The sequence below is a fragment of the Salarias fasciatus genome, chromosome 16 (genome assembly GCF_902148845.1).
Source record: "Salarias fasciatus chromosome 16, fSalaFa1.1, whole genome shotgun sequence".
NCBI lineage: Eukaryota > Metazoa > Chordata > Actinopteri > Blenniiformes > Blenniidae > Salarias > Salarias fasciatus.
Window position 1 is genome coordinate 23145259 of NC_043760.1, and position 18793 is coordinate 23164051.

The following is an 18793-nucleotide window of genomic DNA, read 5'->3' on the forward strand; positions in this document are numbered from 1 at the left end:
GCAAAGAGTTTCAGTTGATTCTGTTGTGAATGTCTCACGGTTATATTATTATTATTATTATTATTATTATTATTATTATTATTATTATTATTACTATCATTATTTGGCATCTCATCGTCCAGATCGATTTAGTTTAGTTTAGTTTTTTTTTTTTTTTTTATTAAGAAAAGGGAAAGGAAAGAGGCAGATGCGGCTCCCGGAGCGGAGGTGTGCGGTCATCTCCCTCCGATGCGTCTGGATTGCGCCACAGCGGAAGTGCGGAGCAGCAGGAACCAGGCGACATGCTCCGGCTCTGATCGCACTGCGGTCCCACCCGGACTCACATCCAGGGAGACATGGGGGGGTCCCAGAGCGTCCAGATCCCCGGCGGAGGGTCCGAGGGCTACCACGTCCTCAGGGTAAGAGCGCGAGGGCTGCTGGTGGCAGAGATGGAGGAAGAGGAGGAGGAGGAGAAGGAGGAAGAGGAGGAGGAGGAAGAGGAGGAGATGTTTTCTGCGTTTAGATGCAGAGAAGCAGGATCTGGCTCTGCTCTGATCTCCACAAAGGGATCCTGCTGCATTGTTGCTACACACACTGGTGTGTGTTAGAGGAGGATACACACACGCAGCAGATATCAGACAGCTAGACATGGCTGCTAGTTAGCAGCTAACAGTGTGTGTGTGTGTGTGTGTGTGTGTGTGTGTGTGTGTGTGTGTGTGTGTGTGTGTGTGTGTGTGTGTGTGTGTGTGTGTGTGTGTGTGTGTGTGTGTGTGGGGTGTGTGTGTGGGTGTGTTGTATGAATGAGAGCTCATAACACTGATCTGTGAGCCTGCATGCAGTCCGATCGTGTGTGTGTGTCTGAAGTGTGTGTGCAGTCGTGATCGTTCGGTTTTAACCAGCAGGCTGATCAGTGTGTGAAGCTGCACACACACACACCTGCCAGAAAAACCGGTGTGACTGCTGGTGTGTGTGTGAAGGGTGTGGACGGTGTTATTCTGCAGCCTTTTCTGCGTTATTAAACACACTCTTATTTTTCTGATCACCTCATAGAAATGTGTTAAGAGATTTATCGGTTTTGCAGGAAATCAATCAGTCAATCAAATAATAAATCTTAAGGAGATTTGATTGAATCATCGTTAGTTATGATGAAAACTGAAAGTAACTTACCTCTGCTTTAATGTACAGCCGCGAACATCCGAAAAAAGAAGCATAAAATGACAGAAAGGCTCTCGTATAAGAAGGGACAGTTTATTTATCGTGTCATAAATCAATAGGAAAACTTAAAAATCAGTCCTGATTGATCCTGTGATGTCTGCTACAGTCTGCTGTGAGTTGTGCACTTGGTCTTTTGCTACTCGGGTTTAATGTGAATTTATTTAACTTCAAATGATGAATAGAATAAACAACAATGAACAACAGTCATCTTGTCATTTCAAAGTTAACAGTGTGTAGTGCTGTTATTGTACTGATCGTAGTGAGTAATCCAGCCTGTTTAGTCTTGCAGTACAGGTTTCTGCCACTGGGTGGTGTGTTGAGGGTGAATACAGCTGGTTACTACACTGGATATGGACTGAACCAGTCTGGACCACTGTAATTACCAAACTGAAACAGGAGCTGAACTAAAGCGTGATGGCACTGAAGTGGCTCAGCACTGCCTCCTAATGTACAACAAAGGCATGTTTGTTTGTAATTAAAGCAAAAGGCATGAATCTCTCGAACACACTTAATATTTCCATTATGTGACTCTCAGATTTTAATTGATGGATCCATGTTGTGTATTACATACAGTATGTTGGTCTTCTCTCCTTTGTGTGTGTGTTTTCTGTGTGCGCTGGCAGCCCTTTGCCCACCTGATCATCTGATGGTTTCTGCAGGTGCAGGAGAATTCCCCCGGTCACCGCGCGGGTCTGGAGCCATTCTTCGATTTCATCATCTCGGTTTGTGAAACCAGACTGGTGAGCTTCCCTCACACCGGCTCGACAGACCACACACCCTCACGTCACAAATGCGTTAATTTATGCTTTCCTCGACAGAATAAGGACAACGACACCTTGAAGGAGCTGCTGAAGGTGAACGTGGAGCGGCCCGTCCAGATGCTGCTGTACAGCAGCAAGACGCTGGCAGTGAGGGAGACCACGGTGGTCCCCAGCTCGCTGTGGGGCGGGCAGGGCCTTCTGGGAGTCAGCATCCGCTTCTGCAGCTTCGAAGGAGCCAATGAGAATGTCTGGCATGTCCTGGTGAGCCTCCAGGAGGTCCGAGCGAAGCTCTGCATGAAGAAAATGTAGATTTTTTAATGAGATGTTGATCATTTTTGACTGCAGGAAGTTGAGCCAAACTCCCCTGCAGCCCTGGCTGGTCTGAGGCCTCATGCTGACTACATCATAGGAGCAGACACCGTCATGACCGAGGTACCCCCCCCACTCCCGTGGTCTAAACTAGTGGTTTAGAAACATCAGTTACCATCATGTAGATGAAGTTGACCCAGTCTGTGTGTGTTTGTACCCTTTGGACAGAGTGAAGATCTGTTTTCTCTTGTTGAAACCCATGAAGGAAAGGAGCTGAAGCTGTACGTCTACAACACCGACACGGACAACTGCCGCGAGGTGGTCATCACCCCCAACTGCGACTGGGGTGGAGAGGGCAGGTAGAGAATTCTTCTCATTCTCCTCCAGCATGTACATTTGTCATGTCGTCACGTAAACATCCAGTGGAGAGTTCTTCCCTTGTCTCTGCAGTCTGGGCTGTGGGATCGGTTATGGATACCTGCACAGGATTCCCACGCTGCCGTTCACCGAGGGCAAGAAGATGGGCTTCTCCTCACGGCTCTCCAGTGAGCCGACCCCGTCGCCCACTGACGGCTTCACAGAGGTAACGGCAGCGTCTTAAACTCAGGCCTCGCGGCTTCCAGGTTGTCCCTGACGGCAGTAACTCCGGCCTCCAGGTCCACCTCTCCGCCGTGGTTCCAACCCTTCCCGTTGTCGTATCGTCGGGATCGAGCGGTTTAGAGCAGTCGCTGGCCGGTTTGTCGGTCGACACAAACCCGACAGACGTCTTGAGCGACCGACAGACAGGTACACTGAATCTGAGCTAAAAATAAAATCTACAAACAGCTATAAATACAGATTTTGCTTTTATCCCAGAGTCTCCCAGCCATGTGAGCCCGTCCCCGAGCGCTCCGCTGTCCGCCAGTCCTGCTCCAACACAAGGTTGGTAAACTCATTTGCTCGTCTTTGAAATCTCCATTTTCTTGCCGTCAGTCTGCTTCTCCTCACCTCAGCTTGTTGCCCCCCCCCCCACCACCCCCAGGCTTGAGGCCCATGCCTGCAGGTCTCCCACTCTTTCCTAACTTACCCAACCTGAATGTGGCCTTACCAGACGTCAGTCACATATTGCCCCCTGGAGTTGGTTTACAGCATGCAGGTAACGCTTCCTTTTCAGTGTTTGAAGTTAATTACACTCTGTACATCTCAATGAAAATTGATTGTAGGCTGCAGAAATGCTGTTTACCCAAAAACACTGTGCTGCAGAGTGCCACGTTGATCTCTGAAGAAAAAAATCTCTAATATTTATGTAGGAATTGTGGATTCTTTTTGTTTTTCACCCAGCAGAGAGCTTACTGGGAGTTTAAAAATCTATTCTAGAGAGAACACCAGCAGAGACTAATCCATTGAGCACACTGAAATCAAAGATCTCTTGGAAAATGATGGATCTTCCACATGAAAAATAACTTGTTTTACAGTTGAAGTTAAAATGTCAGCAAACACATTTCATAAGTGAACAGTTTTTTTTTAATCTGGACATTGAACAGTACCTTTTGGCAACGATGAGCAGGTGATAAAAGTCAAATGTATTTAAAGTTGTTTATAATGAGACATTAAACATTGCAGTTTTTTGGAACGGATGCTTAATAAAGGTGATGAATGCCACGGCAATGTGTTTAAACCCGCAGGTCTTCCACCTCTCCCTCCTCTCAACGCGCCGGGCGTCGTCCCTGGAGTACCTCTGCCTCCACCCGAGTTCGTTTCCCCTCCCGTCACCACATACACTTCTCCATCTTCCACCATCCAAATGAACAGTTCCCCGACCGACTCCCCCGAGCCCCCGCCAGCCGCCGCCGCCGCCTCTGGATCAGTGAAGATCACCATGTCTGCAGACTTGTCTTAGCAGAGGGCGTCGCTTCAGTAGAACTCCTCCGCTCGGCTGGTACCGAACAGCCTTCTGGTCCTCCACTGGTTTGTCACAATAAAGCAGCAGTTTGAGAAAAGACGTTACAATGACAAGAGTTTTGCTGTAAAAAAAAGTGTGTATGACCTCTTAACTGACCAAAGTTGTATAATGTGTGTGAAAAGAAAGTTATTTTAAACCTGCAAAAGTATTATCTCTGTAGTTTTTATGGGTCAGGTTACTGAGGGTGACGGTAACCCTCTGCTGGGGATTTTCCTGTTAAATGCTTGCTGCACCGTTACAGACCGTATCCAACCGTTCTGGTTTTGTACAAAAAGAAAACAAAAAAAAAAAAAACCCACTTTGATTAAACTGCAGTATTTTCTCTATGTACACCTCTGCTCTTCTCCTTTGTTCCGAGTTCTCCGCCTGCAGTACCAAGCACAGCCAGGAGGTGTCAGTACGATCTGAAAGACTGCTCCCTTGTTATCAGCGGATTCACGGCGACATTCACTGGGAGAAAAATGCTTCCTTGCGTTTATTATTCACTCTTAGCAGAACTGTACAATTTGTACCCGAAGTGGAACATACAGCCCTTGAAAAAGTAAGAGCAACAAAGCAGCGAAATGAAACCACTCCAGGAAACTAGTTTTTAACACTGGGAAATCTTTTTTTTCTTCTTCTTTTTTTTTTTAACTCTTTGTACATATTACTTCCGCAGCACAAAATTTGAAAATTCACCTGTACAGCATATACAGCTTCCAATTAATCTGTTAATTAATATTCCTGCATAGGGTTTTATACATTGTCATTTTTCTACATTTGGTTACTTTGTGCATTAAACATAAGTATGCTGCCCCAAACCTACATGACACTAGATGCCACTTGTATGCTACAAATTACATTCTCATGGCTAAGTAACACAAAGTAAAGCCTAACATTGGTGGAAAAAAAAACAGAAATGAAACATTTATCCAAATTAATAGTGAAATCTCTGTAGTTCTACTTTAACGATGACTCCTCTCCTCACAGTAAGTTTTAACTTCTAGCAGCTGAATCGTTTGCACCCTGGCAGGACCGTGTTATTTCATCTCAGTGGCGGGCTGCCAAGTCTCCCTTCGGCCCCTTTAAGGCTTAATCCATCTGCAATGCCTGAACAGAGTCGTCCAGTCACATTTTCTTCAAGGTACGCAGTCAGTTTCAGTGCTTTTTTTTGTCGGGCCTTCAGAAAGATCCATTTACTTGTGTCCTTTGAAACATCCTTCCATTGTCCTTCCATTGATCAAGCCCTGGTAAACAAGTGGAGGCCTGGCTCAGGTCGGAGGAGGCCGGGTGAGATCTCCTCGCCCGAGTCCCGCTCCTCCCGCCGCCGGCCGCTCCTCCGGTGTCGAGGCCGAGCCTCCGAGGAACTCCGCATCTTCTCATCAGTTCACCTGTCAGCCGAGAGTCAGCACTGTCAGTACGAGATGATGCTGGAGGAGGCGGGGCCGGAGCCGGCGGCGCTCATCTGCAGGTTCCCAGAGGAGCTGGACCGCCGCATGTGGGGGAGCAGGTAGGGGTCGCTGCCCATCTGATGGACGTCGACCCGGTCCTCCTTCCTGTACGCCAGGCACCTCCTGATGAAGGCCTGAGGATGGAGGTACAGCGGTTAAACCTGGCACGCCAGCTTTCACAACTCTATTAACAGTTAAAATTACCAAATCAATTCCTCTCTAAGATCTCTAAGTTACAAGTAGATTATGCAAATATATATATGTTAAAAAAAAAAAAAAAAAAAAAAGTAAGTTGTCACACCTTGGCTTCGTTACTGGAAACGGGCTTCACGGGGAACTGAACGTCGGTGGCTTTGAGTATCGTGTTCTCCTGCAGGATGTCCTGCTGTGACTGGTTGTGGCCAAAAGGCTGCAAAGAAATTTCAGCGTTTTACTATCAAGTACAAACGAATACCAAGCGCAAACGTGTAGTGCCCGCCTTACCTTCCTTCCATACAGACACTGGAAAAAGATGACGCCCACAGACCACACATCCACCTTGTTGGAGATCTTTGGAGGCTCTTTACCAACCACGAAACACTCAGGAGGCAAGTACCTGACATCAGAACAAGAAACGTTTGGCATGTTTAAGAAAAAACAGTATTTGGGATTCAATGATCTGCCTTTCTATGGAAAAACCAGACACTGTCTTCTCACCAGTAGGTCCCAGCACCCTGCGAGGTCAAGTCCATCCCATCTACGCCATAGTTGTCGTCGTCCATGATTTTAGACAAACCGAAGTCGGTGATTTTAATTTCTCCGCAGGCCGTGCCGTCCACCAGCAAGATATTCCCTGAAAACAAAGAGAACATGCAGTCAGCGCTGCACTGACGCCGATATATTGACGGTAATCAGCTGTCCGGGAGGGAAGGCTCACCTGGTTTAAGGTCATAATGGATGATGGGGGGTTTGATTTCATTCAGGTACTTTAGTGCATTCACAATCTGCATGACGATGGAGCGGGCCTCCTTCTCGGACATTAGCTTATGCTGCTTCAAGTAGAAATCCAAGTCGTTGCCCTCGCAGTACTCCATAACGGTGCAAAACCTGGTGAACGGAGAGAAGCCCGGTTAAAAGTTACGACCCGCGTTAAGCACAGGCCCGCTTAAAGGGGCTGCAACAGGAACAGGAAATATCACATCAAGAGACTCACGTGTCTGTGTCCAGTGAGAAGTAGTCATAAAGTTTCACAATCCTGGGATGGTCGAGCTCCTTGTGTATTCTGTATTCCCGACATGCATGCCTGCAGAAAGGACAGCAGACACACACAGACAGACGCACACACACACAAGCAGCCAAAAGAAAGGTGAGCAATGAGCCATGAAAAGAAACCGCATTACACCGAAACATTTTCAAATTAGTCACAGCCAACATGACCGTCTATATCGTTTCAGCCGAGGTCACCGAGTTCAGTCCAACATACTTGTGGTAGTTCTCTTTTTTCTCTTCTCTCCAGTTCTTGTTAAGTTGGTGGATTTTCACAGCAGCATATCGTTGTTCGATCAAGTCAAAAGCCTGGAGAACACATGCAGGGGGAAGTTATCTAAAACCAGCGCAGAAACACCAACAGAGACACAACTCCAGCATTGACAGACTTACCTTGTAAACTTCACTAAAGCCCCCTCGGCCCAGAAGGTGTAGGAGGAGATATCGTTCATTCAGCGTTGGGTGATCTTTGAATCTTGCGAAGAAAAAAAAAAAATAGAAGAAATAAATCAGTGACAAATTCTGCAAAATTAGCTCTGCAGTATCATTACATGAACAATATCAAAAAAGACAAAGGAAAGGCAACCGTGTTAGCTAATATCATGGCCACAGATGACAGCACTGGTCTCGTGTGCATTTTGTTCAAATGTCAATGCAGCATCGGTCAAAGAAATCGATTTGGACTCACTGGGAGCTGTCCTCATTATTTATTCTCTTCAGCTCCCGAATGTGAAGGTTGCGCACTCTCTCCAGACGTTCCAGCTCCGCCTGGATCTCAGCTTCTTCCTATAAATGATTCAGGCGCACAAACATACAAACGCACAGAAGGAGCTTCAGAGTGCCGACTACAAGGAGAGGAGTTCATCAAAACCCACTTGTACACAGATGACTGGTTCTGAATTAAATATTAACGGCTGACTTGGTACAGAGTCTGTCAGGGGGCTCCTGTGATGCTTATTCATCGAGAAAACAATGAATAAATCGACAAACTACAGGCTCACTCCGTCTTTTGGGAGATTCATGCACAGAAGGAACTGTTGTTTCACTGGGGAAACGGAGGAGTCAGACTGAATGTGGTCAATCATTCTCACGCTAAAGACCTGCAGCATTTACTGAGGTGCTGACTCAGATTGAGTTTCTAATTCTGAACTGTGCAAAAGGCTGTTTTTGTTTTGTTGTCGACTATGAATACTTTCCATATAATCGTATAAATGTGTGTGCATTAAGTCTCTGTTCAATATGAGACAAACCTTCTTGAGATGTCCAAGTCGCAGTTTGAAGATCTCTTCCTGTTCGTGATACTCTGCTAGTGTCAGCCTGTGCAGCAGAGAAACGAGAAAAACAAAAAATACTTCAATTAACAGAGCAACTCTTAAGTTTACTATTTTCAGGTGCATCTTATGTTAGTAGAAACAAAATTTTCCATTCTGAAGAATTGTGGCACTCAATATACAGTTAGGTCAAAATATGCTTGGAAATGATTCATTTTGGGCCGAACGGTGACATAATGGCTAAGCCCGAGTCCGATCGGGGGTCTTCCTGTGGAGTTTGGATGTTCTCTCTGAGAGAGCTCTGGTCTGAGTGCAGACTACAGAAACATGTGCTTCAGGTTAATCTGTAACTAAATGGTTGTGAATGTGACTGTATAGATTTAAAATGAAGTGATGCACTTCAACATGCAACTCAGGCGATCTGCGAGACTTACAACAAATCCTACGTGTGCCCTCCATCTTTTAATGGAAGAAGGAAAAACTAATATAATCATAAATCAAGCTGTCACTTTCAATATTTAGCCTTCACAGCCTGGGAGCTGATCGTCCTTCATTTCAGATTCACTGTGATGGACTCTGACAAATGTGTTGAGTTCGTCAAATTTTTATTTGTAAGTGCTTGAAGACAGAACTAGAACTAAGAACTCTGCATTAAAGCTTCTTGGAAGACACGTTTAAATGTTGTAATATGACAATCAAATTAACTAAAAACTGTGTAAACATTTGGATCTCTTTTTAAGCGGGCGGCTGTCCTTACAGCTGAGGTAGGCTGGGTTTTAGAAAGGGATCGCTCTCTGCTCCATTCACTGCCTTGGTTTTGCGTTGCTTTGGCTCAGAGTTGGTGGTTGGTGCTTGGGAGTTGCTGGATGACGGCGGTTTCCTCTTGGCCAGGAGCTTCCTCTGCCTCTCGATGTCCTCCCTCTGTTGGTTTATCCACTCTTGCTGCCTGTTGGCAAACGCAGGATTGTTACATTTGAACCCTGCTGCTGGAGGGTCACGGTGCGCCATGTCGCCTCCATGCTCTCACACACTATTCAGACTTTCTGGAGAAGTTCTGATGACAAGTTACACATAGCAAGAATCCAGGACTTTGGCCATTCAGGAACCAAGACTGAATAACTCCTCTACAGCATCAACAATTATTAACAGTTTCAGCTCAGGTCATCTTGACATACGGCGGTCCTGTGGAGCGTTGTGACAATATGTTGAGCGGATCTTCATGTGAGAATGGCGAGTTACTTAAAATGAAGAGGTGAGAGGAACCGTTTCAGGGGGAAAAGAATTGTAACAACAACTCATGTTTAAAAAAAAACAGAAAAAAAATGGCATGAATACTTTCCACACATTACTGTATACTCTTGAAGTGTATCCAACCCATTTCTAAATAGCTGAAGATATTTTTGTCCCCTTTAAAACCTCCCCTCCAGAGTCAGTCTGTTTTTCAGTGTTTCTGACATGTTAAAGATTACACCTTCACTGTGTCGGGATTCCTTATTGCAATACTTGAACCAGTTTTTGAAAGATGCTTCAGAAGTCATTATATTCACATTACAACATCTATTCGTTTTGCTCTGCAGTCAGTGATAAACAAGCCAACTGTGTTGGTGGGAACAGAAAATGCAGGGCCACTTCCACAACACACAAGGTTGAAATGGATAATTGGCATGTCTCTCTCTCTCTCTCTCTCTCCACATCTGGACTGGCACCCTAAACGAGTAAAAGAGTAGACCCTCCTTTAACCTGGAACACCTCCAATGCCTCACGACCCAGACTTGAATAAGACAGCACTGACCACGGACGGCTGATACCAGTAGCAAATGGAACCCGAATCAAATGCAGAAATTCTTACTTGACAAGGTTTTGGAAGGCATAACCGTCTGTCCATTGCTCTGTGAAGGATGCCCCGTGTCTCACTGTGGTGAAATGTCCTAAACGTAGTCTATCTTGCATGCTCTTCTCCCGACAGGCCTGCTTCTCCTGGTTGCTCTGAAGAAATACGGAGAGTCCGTGTTAGCTTCGGAGGTTTATCAAAACATCCAAACGGTACAGAAAAGAGCATATTTACCTTTTCTATCAGCAACTTCTTGCTCATGGTGATGCATTTATTCAAGCGTTCCTTGTATTTTTCAAGTAATTTTTGTTGTTCGTCAATCTGTCTCCTGAGATCACAGTTTGCCTGCAAAGTGGGAAAAAGACGATTACGCCAGCAGTCATCAATTACCCTTCGCAAAATACTGAGGAAACCGTCACGTTGCGAGGCGACACAAATTAACAGCTCATTTATTTCTAAACAGCGGCGTGGCGAGCGTTATCCACTCCGCTGCAGTGCAGTGATGTTCCAGCCCAGTCAGGCCGTACCCGAAGCAGATCATCTATTCTCCCTTCTTTCTTCTCAAGGTCGAGATTCTTGGTGCTTTCAAGGGCAGCCAGCTTCAACACTGTAAGGTCAGTCTGGAGTGGAAAAAAAAACGACAATATAGGTTGTTGACGCTTCCTCTGGAATTTCAAACATGCTAAAAGGGTGATTACAAGCAGCTTTTGGTATCAGATGATCAAAATGTCCTGCCTCCGCACCTGAACAAATTTGACTGCTAGTTGCTTTGGATGCGTCATGTGGTCCCCGAAAGACAGACTAGTTGGAGAGGAGCTATTTTGTCTAACCTGCAACACAGAAAGAAAAGATTTGAATCGGCAGATGGGCATGAGACGGAAATACGCGGGTGGCTTTCACTGTTTGAGGCGTTTTGGTGGAACTCACAGCAGTGCCCTGAGCCGAGTGGGAATGTGAGTTCTGGGGCGAGCGAATCATTGGTGGGAGACCTCTCACTGGACTAGACCCATTTCCTCCCTGGAACTGCAAGACAGGGAACACAAACATATTCCTGATCTTAGAGCAACCTTTACGTTTCTCTGTGATATCCATTGTAATATATTCAGTCATCATGAATTATGGCTGAGGAAGATGCATTCTGAGTCCCACAAGTTTTCTCTGCATCACACTGAGCTTTTACATCAAACATTCATCAATAGGACCTTCTGTACATGTAAAATGTATAATAAACCGCCCACGCCAGTGGCTTTATACCATTCAAAGTATTACTGTTAAGATGGTAAATGTACCGCGTCTTGAACATTCAGAGCAGGGCAGATTATTTTCCTGTGACGCACAAACATGAAACTTACATCAAAATAATCACTTATTTTGGGTCCTCGCACAATTGATTTTCCTGTAAAAAGAAAAACAGAACAGAGATGTAACTAATTACTGTGTTTAACAGATAAAATGTTAAATAAAAGACTTTTTAAAATAAACTGATCTCCAAACCTTGGCTGCTTTCTGACTGGATTTCCGGTTTCCTTTTTCTGCCTCGGGTTGTTTCAGACTGTTTCTTCTCTGGTGTCTGAAAGAGTAATTTAAACCGTTCAATAAATTATTGCACAAAACTAAGAATACAATGCAGCAGCAGTCTTTGCCAAAGCTATTTAGTGGTTACTTTTTCACACAACTGGGCAGTGCCAATTAATGTAAGAAAAAGATTCAGCCATGCTAATTACCAGTTTAGTATGTTTTTGTAACTATGCTCCTACAGTAAGTCCAAGTATTCATACTGTAAAAAAAAGCAACAGTTTAACCCATGGGAGCAAAGGAAGCAGCAAAGTTGTGCAACATTAGCTAGTTAAGCAGCTACAGTTGCTACTGGATAGTTTCTCATGTTCGGATCTGATCAGATGCTCACCGAATAAGCAGGAGAGCTGCCTCTTTTCACATCTGACCCCTAATAAATGACAAATGAAAATGAATAAAAATATTTTAGACCCCAACAATGAGAGAATGTATCTGGTTCTAACAACCATACTGCTGAATGAAAGGCTGCAGCATACATCACTGCTGCATTATCAATTCAGTCTCAATAGAGAAGAAAAAAAAAAAAAAAAACGGTGTTTCAAGGATGTGCGGGAAATTATCAACGGAATGCAAGTCCGTCATGTCTCATACTTGAGTTTAGAGAGTATTTTATGTCCATCCACATAACGCTGTGCAGTCAAGACATTTACCCAGGAGCACACTTTACTGAACAAAATTGGCAGAAGATCTATCCTTTGGTAAATTTTGAGGGTGAGAGTTACATGTTTAAATCAAACTTGATGTTGCACGGTGTAAATTACACAGAAAAGAGCTAAAAAAAAGGCATAACAATACTGAATTGTGGTTGTTTTAATGCGATGATGCTTGTGTTCAGTGTCAAGCCTTTAACACTCTGGGTTCTTAATAGAGGAAAACTCTAACCTGACAGATGTCATCCATTTTATTCAATTTGGAGAAGATTGATAAAATCAATGCATTATGTAAACAAGCTTTGAGGTAAGACAGCAGATTTGAACCTTTACCTCTGACTCCTTGTCACTCAAAGATCCCAGACTTCCAAAACTGTGATTTGAACATTCATTATTGGTCAATCCCTGAAAGGAAAGAAATGGTTAATATTTCTGGGTTAATATTGCTGTACAAAACTAAAAAAAAAAAAACTAAAAAAAAAAAAAGGCAATACAATTAACTCTGACTAATTGGCATGCTGTTAGACATCGACTCACTTTGGCTCCCTGGCTTGTGCTGCCTGTGCTGCCCCCTGTGTTGCCGCTGACCCCGCCCATGAAACGCGCCTCGAGCAGCTCCTGTCTCCGGGGGTCCAGGCTGTGCAGCTCCTCCATGGTGCCTGCAAGGATTAGCAACAACACACACACACATTGTGTCTCATTGTTCAAATATCAGCCTAATTGAAGCCTTACAATTGGCCACTCAAGAGCAAAATTACACTGTAGCAGCGATCCTAAAGCACTGGGCCGCGATCAATGTGACACAAGCCTTAACAGGTTATGGTATTTTAGTCTCAACCAGAATGTGGGTCAAGACCAAATCTAATCCATGTCCTCAGGCAGACATGGTCACTATACAGCACACAGGTCACATACTGGCCTATGGCGGTACACGACTGGCCTGCCAAGGGGTCAAATGAAAACAAGCGTGTATAATGCAAGAAATGCTGGAGTTTGATTTTTATTCTGAAGACAGCAGCTTTATTTTTATATAATGTCTGTGATCTATGCTTGTGGGCTGCCTTTACACATCCTTGTTGTCCTGGAAGATTATTATTTCAATCACCATTATTAGACGAAACACACAAAAATGACAAGAATTAGAAGGATGTGGACCTGGAATAATAACTTATCAGTAACAGCAACATACTGGTTTAAAAAAAAAAAAGAAATGTAAAAAGCAGAATTCAGTAGAGGTTGAGCTTGACCCTACCCTGTAGTTCAATTTGGTCTCCTCAGGAAAATTACCTGCCCACCATTGTCCTTAGAAAATTCAGAATATACATTTATTGAACAATTAGGACCCAACTCAATATACTGACTCCTTGTATAACCACTGTCATTTATTTCCCAGTTATTGGCTTAATTACAACAACTAATAATAGAGAACTGTGAAAGAATTGGTAGAATTCAACCTTGGCAGTAACAGGCTACTACACCACAGGCATTACCATGAGAGTCCTAGAGCAATGTTTCAACTGCTAGGCAATCCTGAGTCCTGAGCTCCTGCGGGAATGATACAGGAGCTCCATGGGATTCGGCGTTGCAGCACACTCAGACGTGTCTGTCTGCTCGCTAAACCTGCGCTTTAATGAGCCGACCATTTTGAATCTCGAAAAGGCTGTGGAGCTTTGGCACTGTAACCAAACTTACTGTAGGTGGGGGTTTTCATAATCCATTTAACAGCAGGAAAACATCACACTGAGAAGCCCCTCCTAATGTCTGTAAAAATGTGGTAGGTGAGAATAAATCCTGCACGGAGTCGAGGGTAGGAGAAAATGATAAATAAGCCCTGAACTACTCTGGATGGCCGCTTAAAGCCATATATGCATCGGCTCCGACAGCTGCTTGAGTCACTGCAGCCTACCAGCTGCGAGAATAGTAAGAAAGGCAGACAATGAAAAACGCCTCACTTGCTGGAGAATGAATGATATGAAAACCATCCCCAGAAAAATGTGACTCCAGCTAATTGTGAGTCAAGAGAGACATCAGCTGGGCGACAGGAAAGCATCATGTAAATGCTTGCGATGACACAAAGACAGACTTCTCAATTAAACCTGAAGGAAACAGCTGTAGTTAGAGCGAGGATGTCTTTACAACCTATTTATTTAAATAGATGCAACGCCGCGCTTTCACGTTGACAAATGCAAATATGTCAAATGGTTTCACATCCAAAAGCCATCTTCAATAATTTTAGAAGTGAAAGTGGCCTTAAACGGGCACAGCAGATTGCCAATAACATACAAAAAACAGCATTCACACAAAAATCCCAACAAGGTCATTTATAGTATCCTCTGCAAGAAAAAAACAAACATAGTGACTATTAAGTTGTGCCTTGCTGTGCATTTGCATGAATGCAGGGCTCGTTTTAACATGCAACACACAGCCACAGCCCAAATGTGTTGTAGCTGGCAGAGTGAGGCCGAGTTCCCAGAAAATGATGATTTGCAACCATTTTTAGGACACAAAATGTGTGTAAAATAAGTATGTTGTATCATGAAACAAAGCCCCATCCAATAAATCTATGTTGTCCAAAGACAAAGATAATGTTATGGGCAGATGTCAAAGAATGAATTTTTTAGCAATATATGTCTGTAATGTGCGACTTTCTACTGTATTAAGCAATAACCTTAGCAAGCTACATGGGAGGAAGGCGACTGGCAGACAGAAACCAGGCTACGGATGAATATGTCTTTCTGAAACCACATTCAGTAAGCCTGCTTTGATTACCAACATCACTTTTCTATTTAATGCATAATGAAATAGCTAGTCTAGTATTACTTGGGCAAATGACCTAAAACCAGTCAATGACGTCTTTGTAATTATTTTTCACAATGCAAAGTTACCATACGGATCCTATTGATAATCTGGCCAGACAGATTTACTCCATGTGATGCTTGTTTGACCCTGCTGGACAAACAAAAGTCCCATGCAGAGACATCCTAAGAAGCAACATTGTGCCTGTGACTTTCAGCCAAATTTGCAATCTCTCTGCCAGAAATGGTCATATCAGCACATAAATAAGACAATGGCAGATTGCTGTATGTGCCATCAGCAAAAAAAAGTAATTTCCTGTCAGACTATGAAGGATATCTTGTAATGACCATATACAGTAGCACTGTATGTGTCAGGTTGTAAATGGTGAGTCTTCCAGCCTTTTCAAGGAAATTAAACTACAGTAACCTTTCACCTAACCACAGCTTAACCAACAAATGCAACTGTAGTGTGGTTTTCACGTCAACGTGCGCACTGCAAAAATCCAATTTAAACAGATGTTGTAGCTGTTCAACCAAACCTACACAATGTCTGTGGTTGTGCCAATAAAGCATAACTATTAGGGTTTTAAACCCGAAATTGTTCATGCCAAATCTCTGTCAAAAATATAAACGGACTGCTTTTCAAGGATTTCCTTTTGTTGCGAACAAGAAGGCCTCAGTGTATGACCGTTATCTGTGTTCAAGCCCCTGCAGGAGCAAGTGGTTGAACCCTTGCAGCTCTGGCTGTGGATGTCATTTTAACTCCATGCTGCTCAGTGGAGTGACCACCTGTTTATGGCACACACTGGGAAAGTCTTCAACAAATCTCTGACAATAACTGAGTGGACTACTTCCTCCTGAGTTCATCCAGAGCAAACTAAAAAAAGAAACAGCACAGACACCAGCGCCCTCGGTTTCAATAATTACAGAAATACCACACTGACACAGGCAGCCATCACTCAATATTGTCAGTCAGTGAACGTAACACTGACAATACAAAGAGAGGGAGAGGCTTCCTCCAAGGCTTAGCCAAGTCCTCCATCATTACCCTGTGTGTTGAAAACTACTGCCATGCAAGGAAGCGTGATTAACACCAAATGACAACTTTACACGTTCATTTGTTTGCATGCAGCACAGTACGAACAACCTGCATCCCAAGTGTGTCTCTGTAGGTTCAGGAAGCATCTACACACTTCAAACACTCAACCTAAAATGCTAAGGTCAAACAAGGCTATCACACATACACTGCATTAGCCTCTACTAACAATTAAGGGCGTTTTGAAGACTAAAGATGCCCCTAATGTCACAGGTTAATGTCCGTCCTGCTCTGATGATGTGACAAAAAAACAAAACGTCAGTTACATGCAGACACTAACGCTGGCGGAAGGCAAATCCCAAAATCTACAAACAACAAAGGCTCACGATGCAATGCAATCCTATGCATTGCTCGCTGCATCTCCCGTGATACCACGTTAACCCTGACCACATATTGCTTAATTTCCCCTCTTGCATCTACTGATTCACTGTTACATCCATCGCTAATCTGGCTAGTCCCACGTCGGCTGCGTGTTTAAAGGAGGATGCGCCGACCGCAACCGGAGCATTTGTGCTCTCACAAAGGTTTATCGCCATTATTAGTGTTAAGGTTAGTGCACTGGCCTGAGCACAGGGAGACGGTCCTGTGTCTTCGGCTAGTAGCTAGCCAAAAAGGCTCAATGGACTTTGGAGCTGACGCGTTACTGTAACGTTAGCTAGCAAGCAGGTTTCGCCACTAAGATTTGCTCGGTCATTTTAACACGATTCCCCCTCATCGTTCGCAAAATAAGCCAAACGAGCGAGTAGAAAAGACATAGCCGTCTTTAATCGTTTCACGATACCTTACTGGGCCTTCACCCCTGCCGCGGTATGCTGCTGAAAACAGTCCGTGTTGGGGACGTGGAGAGCTGGGACCAAAGATGGCGTCCCCTCCAAACTTCCACTACTTTGGATACTCATCAAGCTACTTTTCGTGTGTAGGTGCTGCGGCGCACACGGCCGGCTCGTTCACACACACCGACGCGTCCGCGTGCCACGGCGGCTCTATCCACGGACACGGCGGCCGGCACGGAGCGAACGCGGCCCGGTAAAGATGCGTTTTAGGGCACAAACCTCTTCACACCTCGGCAGTGCTCCGGACTCCGGGGCCACCTCTCCGTCTTCAAGTGCTCGTCTATGAAACGTCACGCATCGTGTGCAAAATGCTTATCGCGAGGGTGATCCACGTTTCCCCTCGAGCCGCAGACAGCGCGAGCACAGCGCATCACCACAGGTCCCGCAGAGAACAACACCGTCGCAGGTCTGTCAGACCACAAGTGCACTTTAACCTGTCAAATCACATGTCGGAGCAGGAAAAATTCACACCTAATGATAGTGGAACAAAGTGCAACACACCACTTTTATATTACTTTATTTGCAAATGTAACTACTGCTATAATTACTCAAGTAAAAGAACAAAGTATTTGTTACTTTATGAAATCCACATTTGTACATGAGAGTGGTAGTGAAGGTTATTTTAACACTTAGTTCCCCCTTATGTTTGGTTTTCCAAATCAGTTTCAATAAACACAATTCCATGGTGTTTAAAATGTGAAATGTGGTGTATTTATAGTATAAATCAGACAAAAATTCTACATTTAGGCTTAAATATTCTATGAATGTAAATGTTGTCACTGATCCATCCTGCTGTCACAGTGTAAACACTGAAATCTAACTGTCTCAAATAATGATGTTCATTTGCAAAATACTGTATACAAGCACAGGTACTGCACAGGTGGAGAAGTGGTTCGCACTTCCTCCTCACAGGAAGACTGTCATGTGCTCAAATAAATAATAAAATTGAATAGTTATAACCAGGTAAATAAGCACATGGTCTAAAAGAGCAACAAGGCAGATGGATTGAATGAAATCCACCTTTCTTCTTTAGCTCTCTGTTGCAGATCCCTGGAGAAAACCCAACAAACCCCATAATGACCCATGACCCAGCCCAGCTTCAAACCCACAGTACACTTGCTCTGAGGAGAGAGAACTGACCACTACACCACAGTACGTGTTTTAAAACATATGATACAGAATGAAACATACATATTCAAAGATAGTTCACATGTTATAGGAGAGTAGGTTACGAAACATTTGCACGCAAATGCACCCACTCTGACATTGCTCCAGTACTGAATCATGACTGAAACATTCAAGCTGAAGTAGTTAAATTCGTTACTTTTTAACCATGTTCAACCCTTCAGGGCACTCAAATAGACACTTCCTGTGTCTTGGCATTTTATTTAGTTTCTTCCTTTATTCAGTGTTTTTTCAATCAATCTTAATCAAAAAGAAAACAGTTATATGACATATGTATTTACATAAACCTGATGAATTTACTGTTAAACATACCAAAGTCAGACACGTTGTATCAATAATAGCTTTATGTGCTCTGCCATTTGGATCAGTTGTTTTTGGTTCAGTTTTTTCCAGTTAAAGGATTCACCCAAGTGCAACTGAATTTTCAAAGGGACAGAAGGAAATGTGAAATTACCCTATAGTCACTTTCCTGGAAAGGACAGGAATTCATAGTTCATCAAGGACACCAAACTGATTCATATTATTCACATAAAATATCCATGTTCGTAATGATTGAAACCACAGCTAAAAAACAAATAATTACAGTATAAGACTTTAATATACCTACAATTTATTCAAAGAATTTGGATTGTCCATGTATGTCAGATCTATTGTTCATCTATTTTTTTTTAAAAAG

At 43.8% G+C, this 18793-nt stretch overlaps 2 protein-coding genes across 5 annotated transcripts; one reads left to right on the plus strand and one right to left on the minus strand.

The window, feature by feature from the left end:
* Positions 1-251: 251 nt before the first annotated feature.
* LOC115402816 (Golgi reassembly-stacking protein 2-like) lies at positions 252-4516 on the plus strand. The gene is made up of 10 exons (XM_030111383.1): positions 252-398; positions 1854-1934; positions 2013-2216; positions 2301-2387; positions 2493-2623; positions 2715-2847; positions 2921-3050; positions 3120-3185; positions 3286-3399; positions 3929-4516. The coding sequence occupies exons 1-10, from the start codon at positions 336-338 to the stop codon at positions 4141-4143; spliced, it is 1224 nt and encodes a 407-aa protein (XP_029967243.1). The 5' UTR covers positions 252-335; the 3' UTR covers positions 4144-4516.
* Positions 4517-4657: 141 nt separating this feature from the next.
* Positions 4658-17283, minus strand: tlk1a (tousled-like kinase 1a). Of its 4 annotated transcripts, none has more exons than XM_030111380.1 (22): positions 17162-17283; positions 12746-12867; positions 12542-12613; positions 11890-11928; positions 11478-11553; positions 11336-11379; positions 10911-11006; positions 10727-10813; positions 10511-10603; positions 10218-10328; positions 10002-10138; positions 8910-9098; positions 8132-8198; positions 7570-7667; positions 7275-7356; positions 7099-7190; positions 6829-6918; positions 6553-6722; positions 6333-6468; positions 6120-6231; positions 5938-6045; positions 4658-5770 (listed from the first exon to the last, which is right to left on the minus strand). In XM_030111380.1, exons 2-22 carry the CDS (start codon positions 12860-12862, stop codon positions 5600-5602), a joined length of 2187 nt encoding a protein of 728 aa, XP_029967240.1. In that variant the 5' UTR covers positions 12863-12867; positions 17162-17283; the 3' UTR covers positions 4658-5599. The 4 variants fall into 4 exon arrangements, with proteins under 4 accessions (XP_029967240.1, XP_029967238.1, XP_029967239.1 ...); XM_030111378.1 differs by having other exon boundaries at positions 17152-17282; XM_030111379.1 differs by lacking the exon at positions 17162-17283 and adding an exon at positions 16881-17140.
* Positions 17284-18793: the final 1510 nt, after the last annotated feature.